Source organism: Silurus meridionalis, chromosome 2, assembly GCF_014805685.1.
Source record: "Silurus meridionalis isolate SWU-2019-XX chromosome 2, ASM1480568v1, whole genome shotgun sequence".
In the NCBI taxonomy this organism is placed as follows: Eukaryota; Metazoa; Chordata; class Actinopteri; order Siluriformes; family Siluridae; genus Silurus; species Silurus meridionalis.
Genome location: NC_060885.1, coordinates 25,508,516 through 25,528,631, shown reverse-complemented (window position 1 = coordinate 25,528,631; position 20,116 = coordinate 25,508,516). Strand labels below are relative to the sequence as shown.

Sequence of the window (20,116 nt, the reverse complement as noted above, 5' to 3'; positions counted from 1 at the left end):
ATGTCGCTCCCCTCCAAAATGATCAGGGAGAAAAAATTAGCACAGTGGTATAATGATCATTTGCGCACCTTAAAACAGACCACTCGGAAATTAGAACGTAAATGGCGTCAGCTTTTGACACCATTGATCACACTATACTGCTATAAAGGGAACAGCTCTCTCTTGGCTCAGGTCTTATTTGACTGATCGCTATCAGTTTGTTGATGTAAATGGTGAGTTCTCCAAACTCTCTGGGGTAAAGTTTGGTGTTCCTCAAGGACCTGTCTTAGGCCCATTGCTTTTCTCTTTATATATGCTGCCTCTTGGTGAAATTATACATAAACATGGTATTCGCTTCCATTGCTTTGCTGATGATACACAGTTGTATATTTCAGCAAAGCCAGATGAGAGAGATCAGCTTAACAATGTTGAGGAGTGTGTAAAGGACATTAGACAGTGGATGCTTGATAACTTTCTTCTGCTCAACTTAGATAAGACGGAAGTACTTTTACTAGGACCACAAGCAGCTAGAAGCAAACTTTTCAATTATGTAGCATCTCTGGATAATGTTTCTGTTTCAGCATTTACGGCTGTCAAAGACCTTGGTGTTATTATTGACCCTAGTCTTTCCTTTGAGGCTCGCATGAATAATATTATAAGGATCGCCTTCTTTCACCTTAGAAATATTGCTAAAATTAGAAATATGATGTCGTTACAGGATGCAGAAAAACTAGTTCATGCTTTTGTTACTTCTAGATTAGTCTACTGTAATGCTTTACTGTCTGGGTGTTCGAGTTAGTGCATAAATAAGCTTTAGATAGTTCAGAATGCAGCAGCAAGGGTCCTCACTAGATCTAGGAAATATGACCACATAACTCCGGTTTTAATCAGTCTACACTGGCTCCCAATCAAATCTCACATTGATTATTACTAATACTGACGTATAAAGCACTTAACAGTCTCGCACCGCAGTATCTAAGTGAACTTCTTTACCAATATGCTCCTCCACGCCTATTAGATCAAAAGGTGCTGGCTATCTGTTGTTTCCTCAAATAATGAAGACTACAGCAGGGGGCAGATCTTTCTCTTATAACGCCCCACAGTTATGGAACAGCCTTCCAATCAGTGTTCGGGACTCAGACACTATCCAGAGATAGTGTTCTCTTCCACTGGAGGCCACTCTGTGCAGCTTGGGACGGTTTCTCATCAACGCCTTGGATGGTTCCATGAAATTCGGGAGTAAGAACGGGTGCTTTGATGATGGATTGGACTGTAGTTAATGTCAACAGTCTGCTACATTCACTCAGGACTACTTTACACTTCTGATTATCATCACTGTACCCCACAACATTGTATATCTGCTATAAATGGACATTCGGTGCAACCCAGATGAGGATGGGTTCCCTCTTGAGTCCGGTTCCTCTCAAGGTTTCCTTATGCCATCGCTGGGAGTTTTTCCTTGCCACAGTCGCCACTGGCTTGCTCATCAGGGACAAACTTACTTATAAAGAACATATTCAATTTTAATCACCACATTATCTGTGTAAAGCTGATTTGAGATAATGTTCATTGTTAAAAGTGCTATACAAATAAAAATTAATTGAATTGAAATCAGCTGTTTATCAAAAAATTCTGAAGGAGAATGTCCAGCCATCTGTTCATGACTGCTTGGGAAACTTGGGTTCTGCAGCAGGACAATGAGCCAAAACACACCAGCAAGTCCACCTCTGAATGGCTGGAGAAAAACAAAATGAAGACTTTGGAGTGGCCCTGACCTGAATCCTAGTGAGATGCTGTGGCATGACCTTAAAAAAGGCGGTTCATGCTTGAAAACCATCCAATGTGGCTGAATTACAACAATGCTGCATAGATAAGTGGATCAAATATTGTTCCACAGTGCTGTAACAGAATCATTGCAAGTTATTGCAAACGCTTGATTGCAAGTTGTTGTTGCTAAGGTTGGCCCAAACACTTTTTCACACAGGGCCATGTAGTTTCAGATTTTGCTCAATAATAAAAATCTTCAAAACTGCATGTTGTGTTCACTTGTGTTTTTTTTTACTAATATTTAAATTAGGGGCAAACACTTTTTCACACTACTTTATATTAGGAAAATTCCATTCAGGGTCAACCCATGGAAAGCTGCTGAACCAGAAATCATCATCATCATTAAGTGCTTTGAAAGGCTTGCATGAGACACACCAAATCCTTCTGCCCCCACTCACAGGGCCTTCTGCAGTTTGCATATTGATTAACTTGATCTACAGACAGTCATCTCCACCACACATCAGTTGGCCTTCACACTCATATTTTGACAAAAAAGGACACCTACGTACAAATGCTATTCATAGACTTCAGCTAACTATTTAACACCATTATTAACCTCCACAGGTATAACTTTCACAAGTTATGTCCTACAGAAGCCCTAAAGATCCTTTGAATTATGCACATTAAATGTAGCTTTAGTGCCTTCCATGAATTTTCATACAGAGGCCTCCTGATCACAGAGACACACATGAACCACATCACTGTTTATATACTCACCCGACTGAAGGGGTCGGAGTACTGCTTGTCACATTTTTCATCCAACTAGAAGAAAGAAAAACTAATTAGAAACATTCTGAAGAATTTGACTATTAAATGGCTGGTCCTTTCAACCTATACACAAGAAGAGAAAAGTTAATTAGGTTTTGGTTGGGGATTGTGTAATAGGCATCACAACACCATTCCAACATTTATAGCACATAAACATTATGCTTTCCCAATATACAACAGAAAAAAGAAGACTTGTTTGTCTCTGCTGCCCAAAGCAATTAAGACACTTTATTTAGAGTCACCTCACACAGGTTATATATAATTATCTTTAGTGCAGGGGCAACATGCGATAAGAAACAGACAGTTGGCATGTTCTATACCAATTACTGTATTTATATTCATAAACAATTATTGTGAAATCCAAACTGTGCATATACTATCACACACAAAAATAAAGAAAGACAATTTTTTCAAATGATGAACACTCTTTTGTTAGAAAGATACACACATTAATGAGTACATGCAGCAGGTCACTGTGCCGCAACTTACAAGGTCCAGATCCGGGATGCTCAGATCATCGAGGTCAGAAACAATGCTACCTTTGCGGTTTGAACGGCTGAAATAGTCGGCAGCAGTCTCACTCATGTCAGACATTTGAGAGGACTATAATGTAGAAAGTGTAAATGAGCAGGAACAGAAAACCAAAACAAAACAAACCCAAAAATATATGTAGCAAGTTTGTCAAGTTCTTAGAACTGGGTCTGGAGGCATAGTTAGCTCACCACACTATCTCTCCTTTCACGTTTGATGTGATCCTGAGAAGAAGTGCTGGCAGAATCGTCATCAGAAGAGGACTTTTAGATAAATAGATAAATAGATAAATAGATAAATATATATATATATATATATATATATATATATATATATATATATATATATATATATATACACACACACACACACAGTGCCCTCCACAATTATTGGCACCCCTGTTTAAGATGTGGTCGTGGACTTCTAAAAATTCTCCTTTTTTAAAACAACATAGAACCCAAATGCAAAAAAAGAGAAAAATCCAACCTTTCATTTAAGTACATAACTTTGGTGGTAAAAAATCATACATTTAGAAAAAAAAAAACTTGAAATCATGTGTCCCACAATTATTGGCACCCCTAACAATTCCTCTGAAAAATTTAATTGTTTTTTTTTATATATATTTTCTGTAGTTGCTAAGGTTGGTCAGGGTATCTAGGGACTTTTAATTAGTAATTCATGATTTCCTGTTTCCTGGGGTATAAATATGACGTGACACAGAGGCCTAATTCTCTTACCCATTTGTCAACATGGCAAAGACAAGAGAACACACCATTCAAGTAAGGCAGATGTGTGTCGACCTTCATAAGTCAGGCAATGGCTACAAGAAAATAGCCACTTGCCTTAACTTGCCGGTATCTACAGTCAGAGGAATCATTAAGAAGTTTAAAACAACTGGAACAGTGACAAACAAGGCTGGAAGAGGTCCCAAGTTTATCTTGCCACAACGCACAGTGAGGAGGATGGTAAGAGAAGTAAAAAAATTTCCCAAGCTCACCGTCACAGAATTGCATCAAAGAGTGGCATCTTGGGGTCACAGAGTCTCCAAAACAACCATCAGACGCTCTCTACATGCCAACAAGCTGTTTGGGAGGCATGCAAGGAAAAAGCCTTTTCTCACTAACACTCACAAACGAAACGCCTGGAGTTTGCTAAGCGGTACTGGGACTTCAACTGGGATCGTGTGCTTTGGTCAGATGAGACTAAGATTGAGCTTTTTGGCAACAAACACTCTAAGTGGGTCTGGCGTAAAACAAAAGATGAGTATGCCGAAAAGCACCTCATGCCCACCGTGAAGTATGGTGGAGGATCTGTGATGCTGTGGGCCTGTTTCTCTTCCAAAGGCCCTGGGAACCTTGTTAGGGTGCATGGCATTATGAACGCTTTGAAGTACCAGGATATTTTAAATAAAAACCTGATGGCCTCTGCCAGAAAGCTGAAGATGGGTCGTCATTGGGTCTTTCAGCAGGATAATGATCCAAAACATGTGGCAAAATCTACACAAAAGTGGTTCAGCAGTCACAAACTCAAGGTCCTCCCATGGCCATCTCAGTCCCCAGACCTCAACCCAATCGAAAACCTGTGGGGCTAAAGAGAAGAGTGCATAAGAGAGGACCCAGGACACTGGATGATCTAGAAAGATTGTGCAAAGAAGAATGGTCAAAATCCTCTCTGTGTTCTCCAATCTTGTGAAATGTTATAGGAGGAGATTAAGTGCTGTCTTGTTGGCAAAAGGAGGTTGTACAAAGTATTAACATCAGGGTGCCAATAATTGTGGCACACATGATTTCAAGTTTTTTTTTTTTTCCTAAATGTGTGATTTTTTTTACCACCAAAGTAATGTACTTAAATAAAAGGTTGGATTTTTCTCTTTTTTTGCATTTGGGTTCTATGTTGTTTAAAAAAAAAAGGAGAATTTTTAGAAGTCCACGACCACATCTTAAACAGGGGTGCCAATAATTGTGGAGGGCACTGTGTATATATATATATATATATATATATATATATATATATATATATATATATATATATATACACACACACACACACACACACACACACACACATACAGTACAGATCAAAAGTTTGGACACACCTTCTCATTCAAAGAGTTTTCTTTATTTTCATGACTATGAAAATTGTAGATTCACACTAAAGGCATCAAAACTATAAATTAACACATGTGGAATTATATACATAACAAAAAAGTGTGAAACAACTGAAAATATGTCATATTGTAGGTTCTTCAAAGTAGCCACCTTTTGCTTTGATTACTGCTTTGCACACTCTTGGCATTCTCTTGATGAGCTTTAAGAGGTAGTCACCTGAAATGGTCTTCCAACAGTCTTGAAGGAGTTCCCAGAGATGCTTAGCACTTGTTGGCCCTTTTGCCTTCACTCTGCGGTCCAGCTCACCCCAAACCATCTCGATTGGGGTCAGGTCCGGTGACTGTGGAGGCCAGGTCATCTGGCGCAGCACCCCATCACTCTCCTTTTTGGTCAAATAGCCCTTACACAGCCTGGAGGTGTGTTTGGGGTCATTGTCCTGTTGAAAAATAAATGATGGTCCAACTAAACGCAAACCGGATGGAATAGCATGCCGCTGCAAGATGCTGTGGTAGCCATGCTGGTTCAGTATTCCTTCAATTTTGAATAAATCCCCAACAGTGTCACCAGCAAAGCACCCCCACACCATCACACCTCCTCCTCCATGCTTCACGGTGGGAACCAGGCATGTAGAGTCCATCCGTTCACCTTTTCTGCGTCGCACAAAGACACGGTGGTTGGAACCAAAGATCTCAAATTTGGACTCATCAGACCAAAGCACAGATTTCCACTGGTCTTATGTGGTTCCTAGCAGATATTCTACCATGAAGGCCTGATTCACACAGTCTCCTCTTAACAGTTGTTGTAGAGATGTGTCTGCTGCTAGAACTCTGTGTGCCATTGACCTGGTCTCTAATCTGAGCTGCTGTTAACCTGCGATTTCTGAGGCTGGTGACTCGGATGAACTTATCCTCCGCAGCATAGTGACTCTTGGTCTTCCTTTCCTGGGGCGGTCCGCATGTGAGCCAGTTTCTTTGTAGCGCTTGATGGTTTTGTGACTGCACTTGGGGACACTTTCAAAGTTTTCCCAATTTTTCGGACTGACTGACCTTCATTTCTTAAAGTAATGATGGCCACTTGTTTTTCTGTACTTAGCTGCTTTTTTCTTGCCATAATACAAATTCTAACAGTCTATTCAGTAGGACTATCAGCTGTGTATCCACCTGACTTCTGCACAACACAACTGATGGTCCCAACCCCATTTATAAGGCAAGAAATCACACTTATTAAACCTGACAGGGCACACCTGTGAAGTGAAAACCATTTCAGGTGACTACCTCTTGAAGCTCATCAAGAGAATGCCAAGAGTGTGCAAAGCAGTAATCAAAGCAAAAGGTGGCTACATTGAAGAACCTACAATATGACATATTTTCAGTTGTTTCACACTTTTTTGTTATGTATATAATTCCACGTGTTGATTCATAGTTTTGATGCCTTCAGTGTGACTCTACAATTTTCATAGTCATGAAAATAAAGAAAACTCTTTGAATGAGAAGGTGTGTCCTTATATATATATATATATATATATATATATATATATATATATATATATATATATATATATATATATAAATAAATGTAGTGCTTTTTGTGTAAATTACAATAAACTAATCATAGCAACAATGGTCACACACTGAAATCCTAAGGGTGCTTTGAGAAATGCAGATATTTTCAAGCAAACGTAGAAACAGTCTGTGTAACAGCTCTGTGTAGAAGTGTATTTATTAGTTAATGCACATACTTTGCAACTGCACATATTCCAAAACGAAAACTTTATTTTTACTAAAAGTTTTAAAAGTATATAAAAGTTTGCACTCAGTAAGTCAATGTGTTAATATCAACAAAATTACGTGAGGACACTGCACTTTTGGCATTCTATGAACCCTATAAGAATCTTGGCTAAGCTACAGTTATTTGTCAGTTAATGAAACTAATTAAAAAAATGCCACATGTTGGAGCTGTTCTTAACAGATAGCTACATGCTGGTTTGGCATGCAGTACAAAGTGCTTACCATTGGACTACTGCGGGTAGAACTAGCACCAGAAGAGCACCAGCTGTATTCAGATGTCTGTGAATACAAGCATCCCATTCAGATTGACCTATAGTGCCTTACTTTAGAAGGTTTAAATAATCTAAAATTTACAACACATTCAGGTTGTTTTTATATAAAAAAGATAAGCCACCTTGGCAAAACTTTGGCTTTATAAAAATTACAATATCACAAAGTTAATATTCAATTAACTGTAACTAAAATAAGTACTATACCATACCAATGAACTTTGCAAACAAATGAGAACAAGATAACCTAATGCAAAAAAATATTACTTTATAACATCGCTGTTAATAAAACTGTAATTATAATTGTTTACAATTTTGTGAATGTATTTTTTTTTATCCAAAATGTTACCACATATAAACCTGGTCTAACTGAAAAAAAGCAGAAAAGTTGTATATTTGGGAATATGACTGTGAACTCAACATGATCCTCAATGTCTCAATTAAGGTGATCAGAAACATCTGCTATAAGCAAGGACAACCACATTAATGTACAGTGACTACCAGTAGAAAGAGGAAACTCTGGAATGTAGTAAAGAAATACAGTGGAACCCGGTTATGTCGATGTCCTAGGGGGTTGCCAAAAAGCATCGAGATAACCGATGATCGAGATAAACGGAAATCAAAATGGCGAAGTATATTAACGTGCTTGAAATTTCTTTATGTACATGATGTGCGTTAATAATTGAGAATGTACATGCACATGTTTTTGGAGTGTTTTTTTTTTACACAACAGCGTTGCTGCGATTTGTTTGATGAAGGCATGCTATAGAAATGTACATACAGTACATGTTTATCTGTCAGGAATCCACCTGCCACGCCCCCTTCGTCGCCCCCTTCGGCATGGCAGGTGCTTTCCCGGCCGCTTTCTCTGAAGCTCCCGGCTTCAATCGCGCACATATGGTGCTCGTTTAGCATCATCACCAGCTCCTATTTAAACTTCTACACTCTCACCGTCCGTTATTGTTGGTATATGTTGGTTCACGGCGGTCGTTGTTATCGCTCATCCGTATCCCGGTACGTGCCTTCCCACCGGCACGGCTGGGCTTTTCTTCCCAAAGCGCATCGCGGATTCCCCCCCGATCCTGCCGGTGTTCATTCTATGCTTTTGCTGCTCATCCCACGTTCCGCGCCGCGCTGCTACCAAGCGCGGCTTTCGCCTCCCGTTCATCGCATAACATTTAACAACAAAAGGCATATGTGCACTAACTAACAGCAGAGATTCACCAGTATACAATACAACACCTGTAGCATCTGTAAGGCTTGATTTTTTGTTCGCGAGTTCTTCTGCGGCTGCACCAAGATAACTGGCGTTAAATGGCAATTTTTTCCCCCCTTGTGCTCGAGATATCAGGGTTCGGCGACATAAAAAAGTTGACATAACCAATAAAAAATGCTAAGACAAAGCGAGAATTTGGTGGTTCCACTTCAAAAACGTCGACTTAATAGGGTTGTCGAGTTAACCGAGGTCGAGATAAGTGGGTTCCACTGTATATGACTGGACAAGAGAAAATATTCAATTTAAGAAGTGAGTGTATATCACTTATGGCTGGGTGAGAAGAATGTTTAATTCTTTAATTGAATCATGTAGCTGGTTTGTTTCTGTATGCATGTCGGCATAATAGGTCGACCTTTAAGGCACCCAGAGCATCAATCCCTCATCAAACAAAAGACCGGCAGACCATGATGTACATATAATTAATAGATTAATCCTATTTTTAATATGTCTAATATTTAATTTTATCATATTTAATTTCATTTAATTTTATCTAATTTTATCACACTTAAGTGCAATGTGTAAAACAACATTTACTGGTCAAATTCTGGTATTAACCAGCTATAGTCTGTTACACTTCACTGACCCATACCTCCTACTGAATTTGAAACTGGTATTTGCAACACTTACAGCTCTGGAACCATAAGGTCCATAGAGACCGGCATCACATATTGAGGCCTAGGGACAAAAAGTGGTTTGATTTTTTTACATTTATGCATGCCTCTGGTTTTTTGTACATTTATGCATTCCTGTTTTCTTGTACATTGCCTCTGTTTTCTAAAATCGGTTTTGTAAATGAAAGCATGCACACTATTTTTACTGCATGTGGAAAAATCCCTTTAGTATGTGACCAGTATTTATATAGAAATAAATAAATAAAATAAAATAAATGTGTATATAAAACAAATTATTATTAAATTATTCTTTTTCTGAAACACAACATTCCGTCATAGAATTATAAGTATATGTCTGCCTCAAATTATTGCAATTTTTGATTTAAAAGACAGACTTTTCCCCTCAAATACTGTACATGTGTTACAGCTAATAAAATGAGTTATTATTTTCTATTCTAAAGAATAGATTTCTTTTCAAACAGTAAAACTAATCTAATTGATCCATACTTGGCTGATAATGTGCATATGTCTATTTGATTCAATTCAATTCAGTTTTAATAAATAAACCACTTTTAACAATTGATATTGCCCCAAAGCAGCTTTACAGCAATAATCATCTCTAGTAGAAACATTTATTAGAAATAATACACCCATTTGGATTCTTTTGTGGCAGAGGGTTGGACAGAAACAACATATCCTACAATAGTGTTAAAAATATACAGCAGCACATTAGAAATTAGATATAATTCTACATGCAAAAGCATTTAATAAATAGACTGACCGCACTGTAGCTACGCATCAGACCTGTGGAGGTAGTGCTGGAAGCCTGGAATGGGTAGGGAAGTGGTTTATAAAGGTTAGGAATAAAACATGGGTTTTGGAATCTTTTTATACTAATTTAGTCCTAGATATTTATTTTATAGTGTGTATATTATTAGGTCTGTAAAAATGTTTCAGATTTTCACGATACAATAAAAAGAAAAATTATTGATTTAAAAAAAAAATAAAAAAATTGTATGTCAGTCTAGAATGTAACACAAAGTAGCAAACCACTTTTTAAAAATTTCCATTTGCATTGGGCAGATATCCTTACCCAGAGTGACTTGCATAAACGCTTTGAAGTCTATCAATAAATGCATTCCTATGAATTTGATTTAGTTTTTTAGAAATAAAGTAAAAACAATATAAAAATAACAGACAAAAGCATTAAAGCTGTCGAGAATTACATGCCACATTACTTGCCAACTTAAAAAAATCACCTCCGACAGTGGCAGATAATGCAAGACAAATGCTTAAATAATTTTATGCATTTATAAAGTCAAAGTGTTGTCCCACCAAACACTGACTTTTTTTGGCTGTTTACTTTACCAACATTTATGTAGAAAACTACTATGTGTGACCTCAAAATAATTTGTATGCAAAAAGAAAGAAAGACAAACCCGGGGCTGATGGGTATAGATAGAGGACGTGGGAAGAGGAGGTGGTTTGGAGCTCTTTAGACTGCTGTATTTCCTTTGGTCATAATACAATCCTGTCTATGATAAAGATATATCAAAAAAGCAATCAAATCAAAAGGTACAAATTAGTAAAAAAAAAAAAAAAAAAACTCTACAAAAGAAAAAGCAATATATATATATATAAAAAATATAGGGTTGTGCAATATGAACAAAAACAACACTATGATTTGAACAGTGAATATCTAGATTCCTTGAATATCCAAAAACATACTCAACTTTACATGCCCCCTAATTCCCAGAGCAAACCAAAATCAGGAATTGAAACATTTGCAATATGCGATACAGGTCATTTCATTCCAGAAATTATAATACAGGTAGTCCCCAAGTTATAATGGAGATGCGTTCTGATGACCCCATCTTATCTTGAAAATATGTTTAGTCGAGACATGGCCTAGCCTAGTGTTTTCTTCTTCTTCTTTTGGCTGCACCAAAAACACAGAATAAAACAGACGTTCTAACACAAAGACAACTGAACTCTGTCAACCGCTGGCCAAGAGTAAGGCATTTTACAAGGCATTAGAAGTGTACATCCTGGCAGCGTCCCAACATATAATACGGAAATTCAAATGCAGCTATTAATTTTTTTCTAAGTTTTGTGTCGCAACTTGCAACCTTATCTGTCTCATACCAAATATTACAACAAATCTTTGACAATGCTTACAAAACACAAATCAAATATTCAGTTGAATGCCACCATCACTACAGTAAATGCATGTTAAGACTAAGATACTGATAACCAACTGGTAAATAAATGAAGCTAACATATAAGACTATAAACTGTTTTTGTAATACATAATTTGCATGCCACAACAGGCAATTTTGTTTAAATAAATCTTTTGCACACTGCATTGTGGTAAGATCTGTCTGAAAGACAATCCAAAACATGCACAAAACATCTAATGCCACACAAAATTATTCAATAACCACAGAATCAAGCTGGCAACATGGCCATCCCCATTTGCTGACTTAAACCAACCTGCAAACTGAAAAAGAGAGAACCTGGGAACATTTATCAACAAAAAATATTTTTATAAGTCCTTTTTTGTTTGCTCCAAATATCAAGCATGAAATGTAACGATGTAGTGCTTTATCACAATAACCTCACACAAATTTTTATTACACCATTACATTACTGCCTAAAATGCTTGATATCTGGAAACTAGAATGTTGTTTTGATTAATGCTAATAATTCTGGGGGATGGGTGCAGTTCTCATGTAGAATTCAATGACTATTTTGAGGTAACGTGGGTGCAAAAAAAAAAAAAAAAAAAAAGAATAGGAAAAATATAGGCTATTTAAAATATTAATTAAAAAAGTTTACTGAAAGACTATATATGTAGTACAATAATTACATTATGTCACACTATAATAGAAAGTGTTGCACATTATTGAAAAACAGATTAACATGTTAAACCTTTCAGATTTTAATCATACAGAATAATTAGAGGGGAAGAAAGTGGAAAACTGTAAAAAAAGATACAGGAATTTAATCCATTAATTCCTAAGCAGCAAAACATTTAAAAGTCAATGCAGATGTTATGGCAATAAGTATTAATTTAAATAAATCGCAGACAGCAGACTATTTTATAAAGGCTGTATACACAAAAGTCTAATATACACTATACAGACCCAAGCATGTTGATCCCTGAATTTTACAGTCGTATTGGGTTCTTCTTCAACTGTTAGCACCAAGTTGGAGGCACACAATTGTACAGAATGTCTTTGGAAACATGTATCATTAAATTTCCCTTAACTTGAACTAGGAGACCAAAATATTTCCAGCATTACAATTCACATGTGCACAAAGCACAGGATCTTGAGTGGTCTGCTATAGGCTCTCAACCCTATTAAACACCTTTGTGATGAAGTGAACACTGACTGAACCCCAGGCCTCCTCACCTCAGCTACCTCAGTACCTGACTTTACTAACAGCCTTGTGAATAAATGAGCACAAATCTCCACACTACAAAATTGAGTGGAACATATTACCAGAAGAGTGGAGGTTATAATAACAGCAAATGGGGAATAATTATAGAAAGAGATAATTAAAAAGCACATACAAATTTACAGTCCACAAACTTTTACCTATATTGTGCAATTTTATTTTAAAATGTATACTCAGAATCAGAAGCACTGACCAGTAGGTCAGGTTTTTTCCTGGAGGAAGCAGACTTCCTGTGAAGGTCATTATACACTGAGCTCTAAAAGGAAAGAGCATATGGTTAACTTGTGTTTGCCATGCAGAAAAAATAAAAACTATCATTATTTTGAATGTTAATTATAATTAAAAAATTTCAGGTCAGATAAAACCGATATTTACACTACCTATCACATAACACAACAGACAAATGAAGCATTTCCACTTATATTAAACCAAGCTATAGGTGAACAACACTTGTTGACATAATATATTGTGTGAACAATGTACACTAAATTAATTCTAATCTTTAAAATTCAGACACTCATCAATACACTCAATTAAGTTTGACAGTTTTTTTTACACCTGTGATATAGGACATAAACTGTAAATTAGAAATACAAACAAAAATGTGAATTCTGAATTTTTAAACCACTGCTTTTTTTTGAGTTCAATTAATTGAATTTCAATGAATGAATGAAGATAATGATGGGAACAAGTGATTTATTTTACTTTTATGACTTGACCAACAATTGCAGAGTTATACATACAGTGGAATGAGAGCTCTTCAAAGGGGAACTACTTCCATCAGACTGCAAAGACATCAGGATATTGTAAACCACATGAAGTTTAAATTCAAATAACCACCAATGTCAGTGTAATATAGGTGAATTATATGTTACATGTTATTTTTAATTATAGGTGATTGAACAGTTATAGGATTAGTCAAACCAGATCACTTAAAAAAAAAAAATTTGATAGTGTAAACAATATGGTGAACAAGAACAATATACTTTTGTCCTTTAACATGTTTAGCCAGAGGCATGTTTATGATCATGTCATTTGCCATTTTGTGTAAATCAGATAACAAATTCTTCATCATATGCTTTTTAATATTTACAAAATTGGCATGTCTCACTATTCGTTATGTCTACATTATGTGTTTATGCTAGAAAGTATTTAGTAGTCACTTTTACCTGGTTACAGAATCAACTTTCATTGGATCACATTAAATTAACTCTAATGCTGGCACTATTGCTAAAATCCACCAGGTTAAGCTGCCAAAGAAAATGATGAATAAAATAGTTCAAGCTGTTTTTTTTTGTTGTTTTAGCATCCTAAAAAGTTATTTTTGCAATATTTATCGAAAGCCTTAGTTGTAGGCTTAGAACATTTGAACATTTATTAAGGAGGACAAACCTAACTATCAATGCCCAAGTGAGTAAAGCTATCTACTTGCAAAAAGTTTCAATACAGTCGAAGTGACATTATTTTCTCAAAGCATTGGATCTTAAAACTTGACTGACAAAAATGTAAGTATGCTAAAGTTCTTCATTTGTGAATCTTTGCATTTAGTACATGTGTACTTTGTACACCATAGTTTTTTGGTTTTGCTAAAAGAGATTTAAGGGTTTGCTCTTAGTCTAAGCAAGTTAGAAATAAAAGCTGTAAAACCCTCAATCTTCTGGATAAAAAAAAAAACTTGAAAAAAAAAATTAATAAAACACTCCTAGCAGGAAAAAAGAAATGCACAGAGACGCACCACAATTTTTTTTTTCCTTGAGCAGGTCGTGAGGCTGGAGTAATGTGAGTTGCCTACCAGCGATGAGGCAGAAGACTTTAAAATAAGGAAGAAATTCAATGTGAAAACATATAAATTTTACATTTGAGCAATTCAATACAGGGTACAATTCTCTAGTTAAAATCATGTGAGGTTTGAAATTCTATCATGTCTATCATAAGTTCTATCATATAATGTGATTTTTAAACAGCACTATGCAAAACTAACATGAAATAATTTAGTCATGTTAGTAATCAAAATGTAAAAATTTTCAGATTTTTAAAGTGAACCAAGATCTCAATTACGGATCTGCAATTTTATTTAAATTACAAACACAATCCAAAAAAGGTTAGATGTAAATAAAAACAAAATGCAATAATTTGCAAATCTCATAAATCCATATCGTATTAATGACAGAACATATAAAACATATCAAATGTTTAAACTAAAATTTACCATTTTGGAATTTTATTTCTGTAACAAGTCTCCAAAAAGTTGAGATATAAAGGGACTGTTGTTAAAAGAAGATGTAATGCTACACAGTGGTAATTTCATGTTTTAAAGTCCCTTTATGTCTGGGAAATGAGGAGATCAGTTGCTGAAGTTTTGGGAGAAGAATGTTGTCCTATTCAAGCCAGATACAAGATACACCTACTAAACAGTCCTTGGTTTTCTTTGTCGTATGTTTCATTTTATGGTGCACTAAATGTTTCGTTCAGCACCCCAGAGTCTTCTACTATAAAGCCAAGCTTTTGTAATGGATGCAGTATGTGATTTAGCATTGTCTTGAAATATGCAAGGCCTTCCCTGAAGAAGACATTATCTGGATAGAAGCATTTGTTGCTCTAAAGCCAGTATATACATTTCAGCATATGTATATACTAATTCATCTCATACCATCAGAGATGCAGGTTTATGAACTAAACACACATGAAGAGCCAGATGATCCTTCTTCTGTTAGGACCAGAAGATGCAGCATCCATGGTTTCCGAAAATTATTTCAAAGTTAAAATCATCTGACCACAGAATATTTTCTTTATCTATAGTACTTTATCTCAATCCATTTTAAATGAGCTTTGGCCCAGAAAAGATGCCAGCATTTCTGGATCATCTTCACTTGACAGATGTTTAACCTACATTTGAGGTTAAAACAAAAAACTGTGCTCACAGACAATCATTTCTGGAGGTGTTTCTGAGCCCATGCACTGATTTTCTCTATAGAATCAGGACTGTTTTTAATGTAGTGTCACCAAGGTCTGAAGATCATTAACATCCATTGTTTCAGCCCTTGTGCTTTGCATACAGTGATTTCTCCAGATTCTCAGAATCGTTTCATATTATATAACGTAGATAAGATATTCAAAGTGTATGCAATTTGATGTTGAGGAGGGTAATTTTAAAACTACAAATCCACAATCAATCTTTCCTTCTGAGAGACTCTTTACTCTCTAAGATACTCTTCTTTTACCCAATCATGTTATTGACCTGTTTCCAATTACCATAATTATTTGCAAAATGTTTCTCAATTGATTTCTTTTTAATAATTACTTTGACACTTTTTTGAGACATGTTACAGCAATTAAATATTAAATTACCTTATTTGTTTCCTTAAAATAGTCAATTTTCTTAGTCTGAACTTTCGATATTTTTTCTATGTTTGATTGTATATAAAATAGGGGTTTATGAGATTTGCAAATCATTGCATTCTGCTTTTATACACATTTACCCTTTTAAATTTTTGGGGAATTTTGGTTGCATTGGGCATTTAAAAACAAACATAATTAAAAAATACTCTGTAATACTGAAATACTCACATTTATATTAAGAGAAAAAATATTTCAAAGTTTAAAAGAGATCATTTAAAGTGTTAGGCTCATAAACAACCAAACCTGTACCTACACCCACCTACCCACTATTGTTTATGTAGTTAGAAGCGGTGTGCCGGTAGACAAATTCGTGCTGAACTGTTCCGGTACAGGGCTTTCAGTTTGGTGCACATGTAAACCAAATGCAACCCTTGTTGTCACTCTGGCTACTCACTTCATACCAGAAATACGATTTGTAGTGTGTTTTATTCACATGCACAAAATCGTGCCACTTCCTGGTCGTCGCTAATGCCAACAGTATGGATTCTTTAGCATTTTATGTACAGATTTTTTTTTTTTTTTACAATTTTATTTTATATATTTAACCAAGTCGGTATTTTATTTGAAATTGTTTAAAAAATAAAAAATAAAAATGACAAGCAATTTGATGTTTTGCATTTCTTCCCCCTACCTCTACCAAAATTGTACCGAAAAATGACTTAAACCAAAAAAAAAATGCCTGTCTTAAAACATGCTTTTCCCCGATAAAGTAGAAGATGACAAAGCAATACATGATTCTGGACTGATGTGTACAGGTGTTTTGAACTTGTTGATATTAACAGACATGTCAAGGAAGCACTGGTAGTAACTGGTAACTCCTGTGGATCTGTTTACTTAAAATGAGAAAAATATCAGTGTATGTATGGTTTACCTAAAAATAGACAGACATTAATCATCAGTTATCTATAATTATGATGGAACTACACAATTATTTGTGACACTTTGTGCTTTCAGGAAAATAAATAAATAAACAATTCCGAGTCATTCGTGATCAGGGAGTTAAAAAAAAACATGTATATTGCACAAGCCTAGTAGTAATTGAATAATAAGCTGTAAGTTCTCAAAGTTGAAGGATACCCAAAATGCTTCATAAACAGTCACAGAGACAAACATTACATTCAACAAGCTGTTACAAACCCTGTAACTTCCACTGCTGTGGACAGACATGGTGTCATCGTCTAGGCCCTTCTGAGGAAAAAAATAAAGGAATTGGGATTGGGGTGGGGGGGTTAGAGAAGCATGCTGAAAAACATAAAAGAAACAAGAACAGAGTGGAAAATGGAAACAAAAGAAGAAAAGACAGGAAACAGGAGATACAAACTCTGCGACTTTGACTTCTGGTTTTATTGCCATGTCGGGCCTTTTCTGTGTCAGCCTAAAGTTGGGGAAGATCAGCAATCAAACATATAGGTGGATGAAATTAAGAAAAAAAAAACTAAGAACGATAAATATGCAATAAACAAAACCTATTATGGATTTCCTAAGTTTACCAAAACTATACATGCTGTTACACTATAAACAGGAGCAAGCAGCAACTAAACCATTTGTGTACCTCTAAGCCTAAGCCGGTATCACTGACACATGCACCCAAATGAATGAACTGCTTTCTGCTTCACTCATTCTTTTGGTGGACATGATTCATGCAGTCACCTTGTTCACTCACATCAGTGTAATATCAGTATAATTAGCTAATTTGGACATCGAAATAATCATGTAAAACTGGAAAGAGCAGTTTACAAAAGAACAATACATTGCTTTGTACAAAGCTGTTAAAAGCTTTACATGTCTGTTGGAAAGTACATGCACATTCGAGAAAATCAAAGGCCATGCGTAAACTGCCATCTCACCTCAACCACTCCCCTTTAATCTACCATCATATAGCATCTATAAAATGCATTTATCATAAAAGAAATACTGGAAAAGATACTGAAATCATGAAATACTGAAAATACTGCATAAGTAAAAGAGCTCTTTACCTGAAAATAATTTATGTGGATGTTATTGTGTACACATGTAGATTGTATTGTGTTTAGCCACTAAAGAGCATCAGAGATATTTTAGATATTGCGAAGGAAAATTAAATTTACATTTGCCATTTTGCTTGCTTGATGTAAATTGCACCAAACTTTGCAAATATAGTAAAGGAAAATGTAAATCAAAATACAGAAATAAATTTCCATTTTAAATATTGCATTGCCATTTTACTGCATTTTAAATTGAACTTTGCTACCTATATGCTTTCTTTTGAAATATGAAAACTTAAATGTAATTAATTACTTTATATGTGCAGCAGAAATTTAAATATTTCTCAAAAAACATTTTAAATGTGTGATCATTTAGTATACTGTATAAAGTTTTTACCACACAATATAATCAGTAATATACTGATTATACACAATGTACTTTGTAAACTACATGCATATAACATGCTGGCAAATGTGCACTCAGACTCTTCACACTATTAGTGGAATTGGTCCTACAGATTTTATAATGAATTTTGGGTTAGTAAACAAACCCAAGCACTTCCAAACTAATGTCATACCATCCACTGCTGGATATGCCCCCACTTTTTACTAGAGGATGAGTGGTGGTAAGTGTACTGTAAGGAAAAACAAAGGAGAAAGGAGTCTTTCTGCAGCTCATTAAACCAAATGTGGCTTGTGTTTTTGTAAAGAGAAAAAAAAAACTGTGAAATTTTAATACATGATCTGATCACACAACTGTATCACATGAGACTGTTAACCACATAAACACTGGTGCAGTGCATGACAACTTCGGTAGCGTGCTCCTACCTGCTTTGTTCTTATTTATTGTCATTTGTTATTTGTCTCACTGAGCCTTTCAAAGACATGATAAAGTTCTGGATAGCAGGAATCTCACTCAGTGATTTAATCCCCAACCTTGTTAATCCAATGGAATTTTTGTACATTTATTCAGAATGGCTGCTGCATTCTACAGCAACTATAATATGAAATAAACGAAAGCAGGGTAAGAGTGTCCCACCCCCATCTCTACACCTCACTAACCTTCTATCAATAAGAAATAAAAACTACAACTCATCATTTAAATAGATTTACCATGTAGATTGCAGACAGGAGGCAGACCTTGTGGTGTAGACACAATAACTTAACATCACTAAGACAGTGGAGATGACAGTTGACTAAAAAGCATCAACTCTGCTGCCATCACTCACTATTGAAGGTTGTACTGTGTCTAGCACTGATTCCTTTAAACTCCTTGTCAAGACCATCTTCAAAGCCTTAAAGAGGGAGAACACCAACACAAACGTAAATAAGAAGGAGAATGCATTTTCTCCACCACAACCTGTCCAAGGGTCTGGTTAAGACAGGGCTATGCCTAAATCTTTTCTGTGTGCTTCAGTTACTTTCTGGTTTTTATCTGCCCCACAAGCACCAACTTCAAAGGCCAGTTAGGATACAGAGCACATCATCGAGACCAACCTGCCCTGCCCGATCTTCTGTGCTTGGTCATTTAGCTGGTGTTGTTTAGTTGTGCATGTGTAATCATGATTGTATTAATCCATGACTTGTTATACCGTACCAATGTGCAACATGCTTTTATAACTACCTGGACAATCACTGCACTATCATGTCACTTTTTGTCATGGGCCAACGTGTACGGTCTTCTAGACATCTATAGGTGTGCTGTATGTAATTATGTCTGTATTTGTCTTTGTCTTGTTGTCTATTGCGGTCACGTTAAATGTGCACTTTTGGTTTGCTCTAAACTGGAAACAAGTTTCTTGTATGCTCAGGCATACTTGACCAGTAAAACTGATTCCAATTCTGCATCACACAAACAGTCACAGTCAGATTAAGAAAAAATAAAAATCACATATTGAAAGAATGCACACGCAAAATCAGGAGTGTAGCAGCCATTTTAAAGTGAGGGGGCACACCTGTTTAGAGACATGGCCCTCACAGCCCAAGTAAACATAGATGATAAACTTAAATATCATGTAAGAATACTACAGCACTGGTTACCACTATAGATTAAAGGAAGTCTACCCCAAAAAAGTCACTATTTTCTGAACCTAATTCAATTCCAAACAATACCACTTTCTTTGTTCTGTAAAAAA

The 20,116-nt window shown here is 35.8% G+C and overlaps 1 protein-coding gene across 20 annotated transcripts in view; it reads right to left on the bottom strand.

Annotated features, from left to right (window-relative positions):
• lrrfip2 (leucine rich repeat (in FLII) interacting protein 2) overlaps positions 1–20,116 on the bottom strand; it is a 52,385-nt gene that overhangs the window by 20,099 nt on the left and 12,170 nt on the right. For 7 of the 20 annotated variants that reach the window (XM_046864361.1, XM_046864351.1, XM_046864399.1 and 4 more), the window contains 13 exons: positions 18,560–18,616; positions 17,339–17,392; positions 17,155–17,205; positions 14,354–14,428; positions 13,362–13,403; positions 12,812–12,874; positions 10,596–10,691; positions 9,938–9,982; positions 9,173–9,220; positions 7,223–7,279; positions 3,297–3,368; positions 3,064–3,177; positions 2,524–2,568 (listed from right to left, as the gene is read on the bottom strand). In XM_046864361.1, the coding sequence (XP_046720317.1) occupies positions 2,524–2,568; positions 3,064–3,177; positions 3,297–3,368; positions 7,223–7,279; positions 9,173–9,220; positions 9,938–9,982; positions 10,596–10,691; positions 12,812–12,874; positions 13,362–13,403; positions 14,354–14,428; positions 17,155–17,205; positions 17,339–17,392; positions 18,560–18,616 (819 nt within the window). The remainder of the gene's footprint in view (positions 1–2,523; positions 2,569–3,063; positions 3,178–3,296; positions 3,369–7,222; positions 7,280–9,172; positions 9,221–9,937; positions 9,983–10,595; positions 10,692–12,811; positions 12,875–13,361; positions 13,404–14,353; positions 14,429–17,154; positions 17,206–17,338; positions 17,393–18,559; positions 18,617–20,116) is intronic. The other 13 variants (XM_046864470.1, XM_046864488.1, XM_046864479.1 and 10 more) reach the window with 8 other exon arrangements.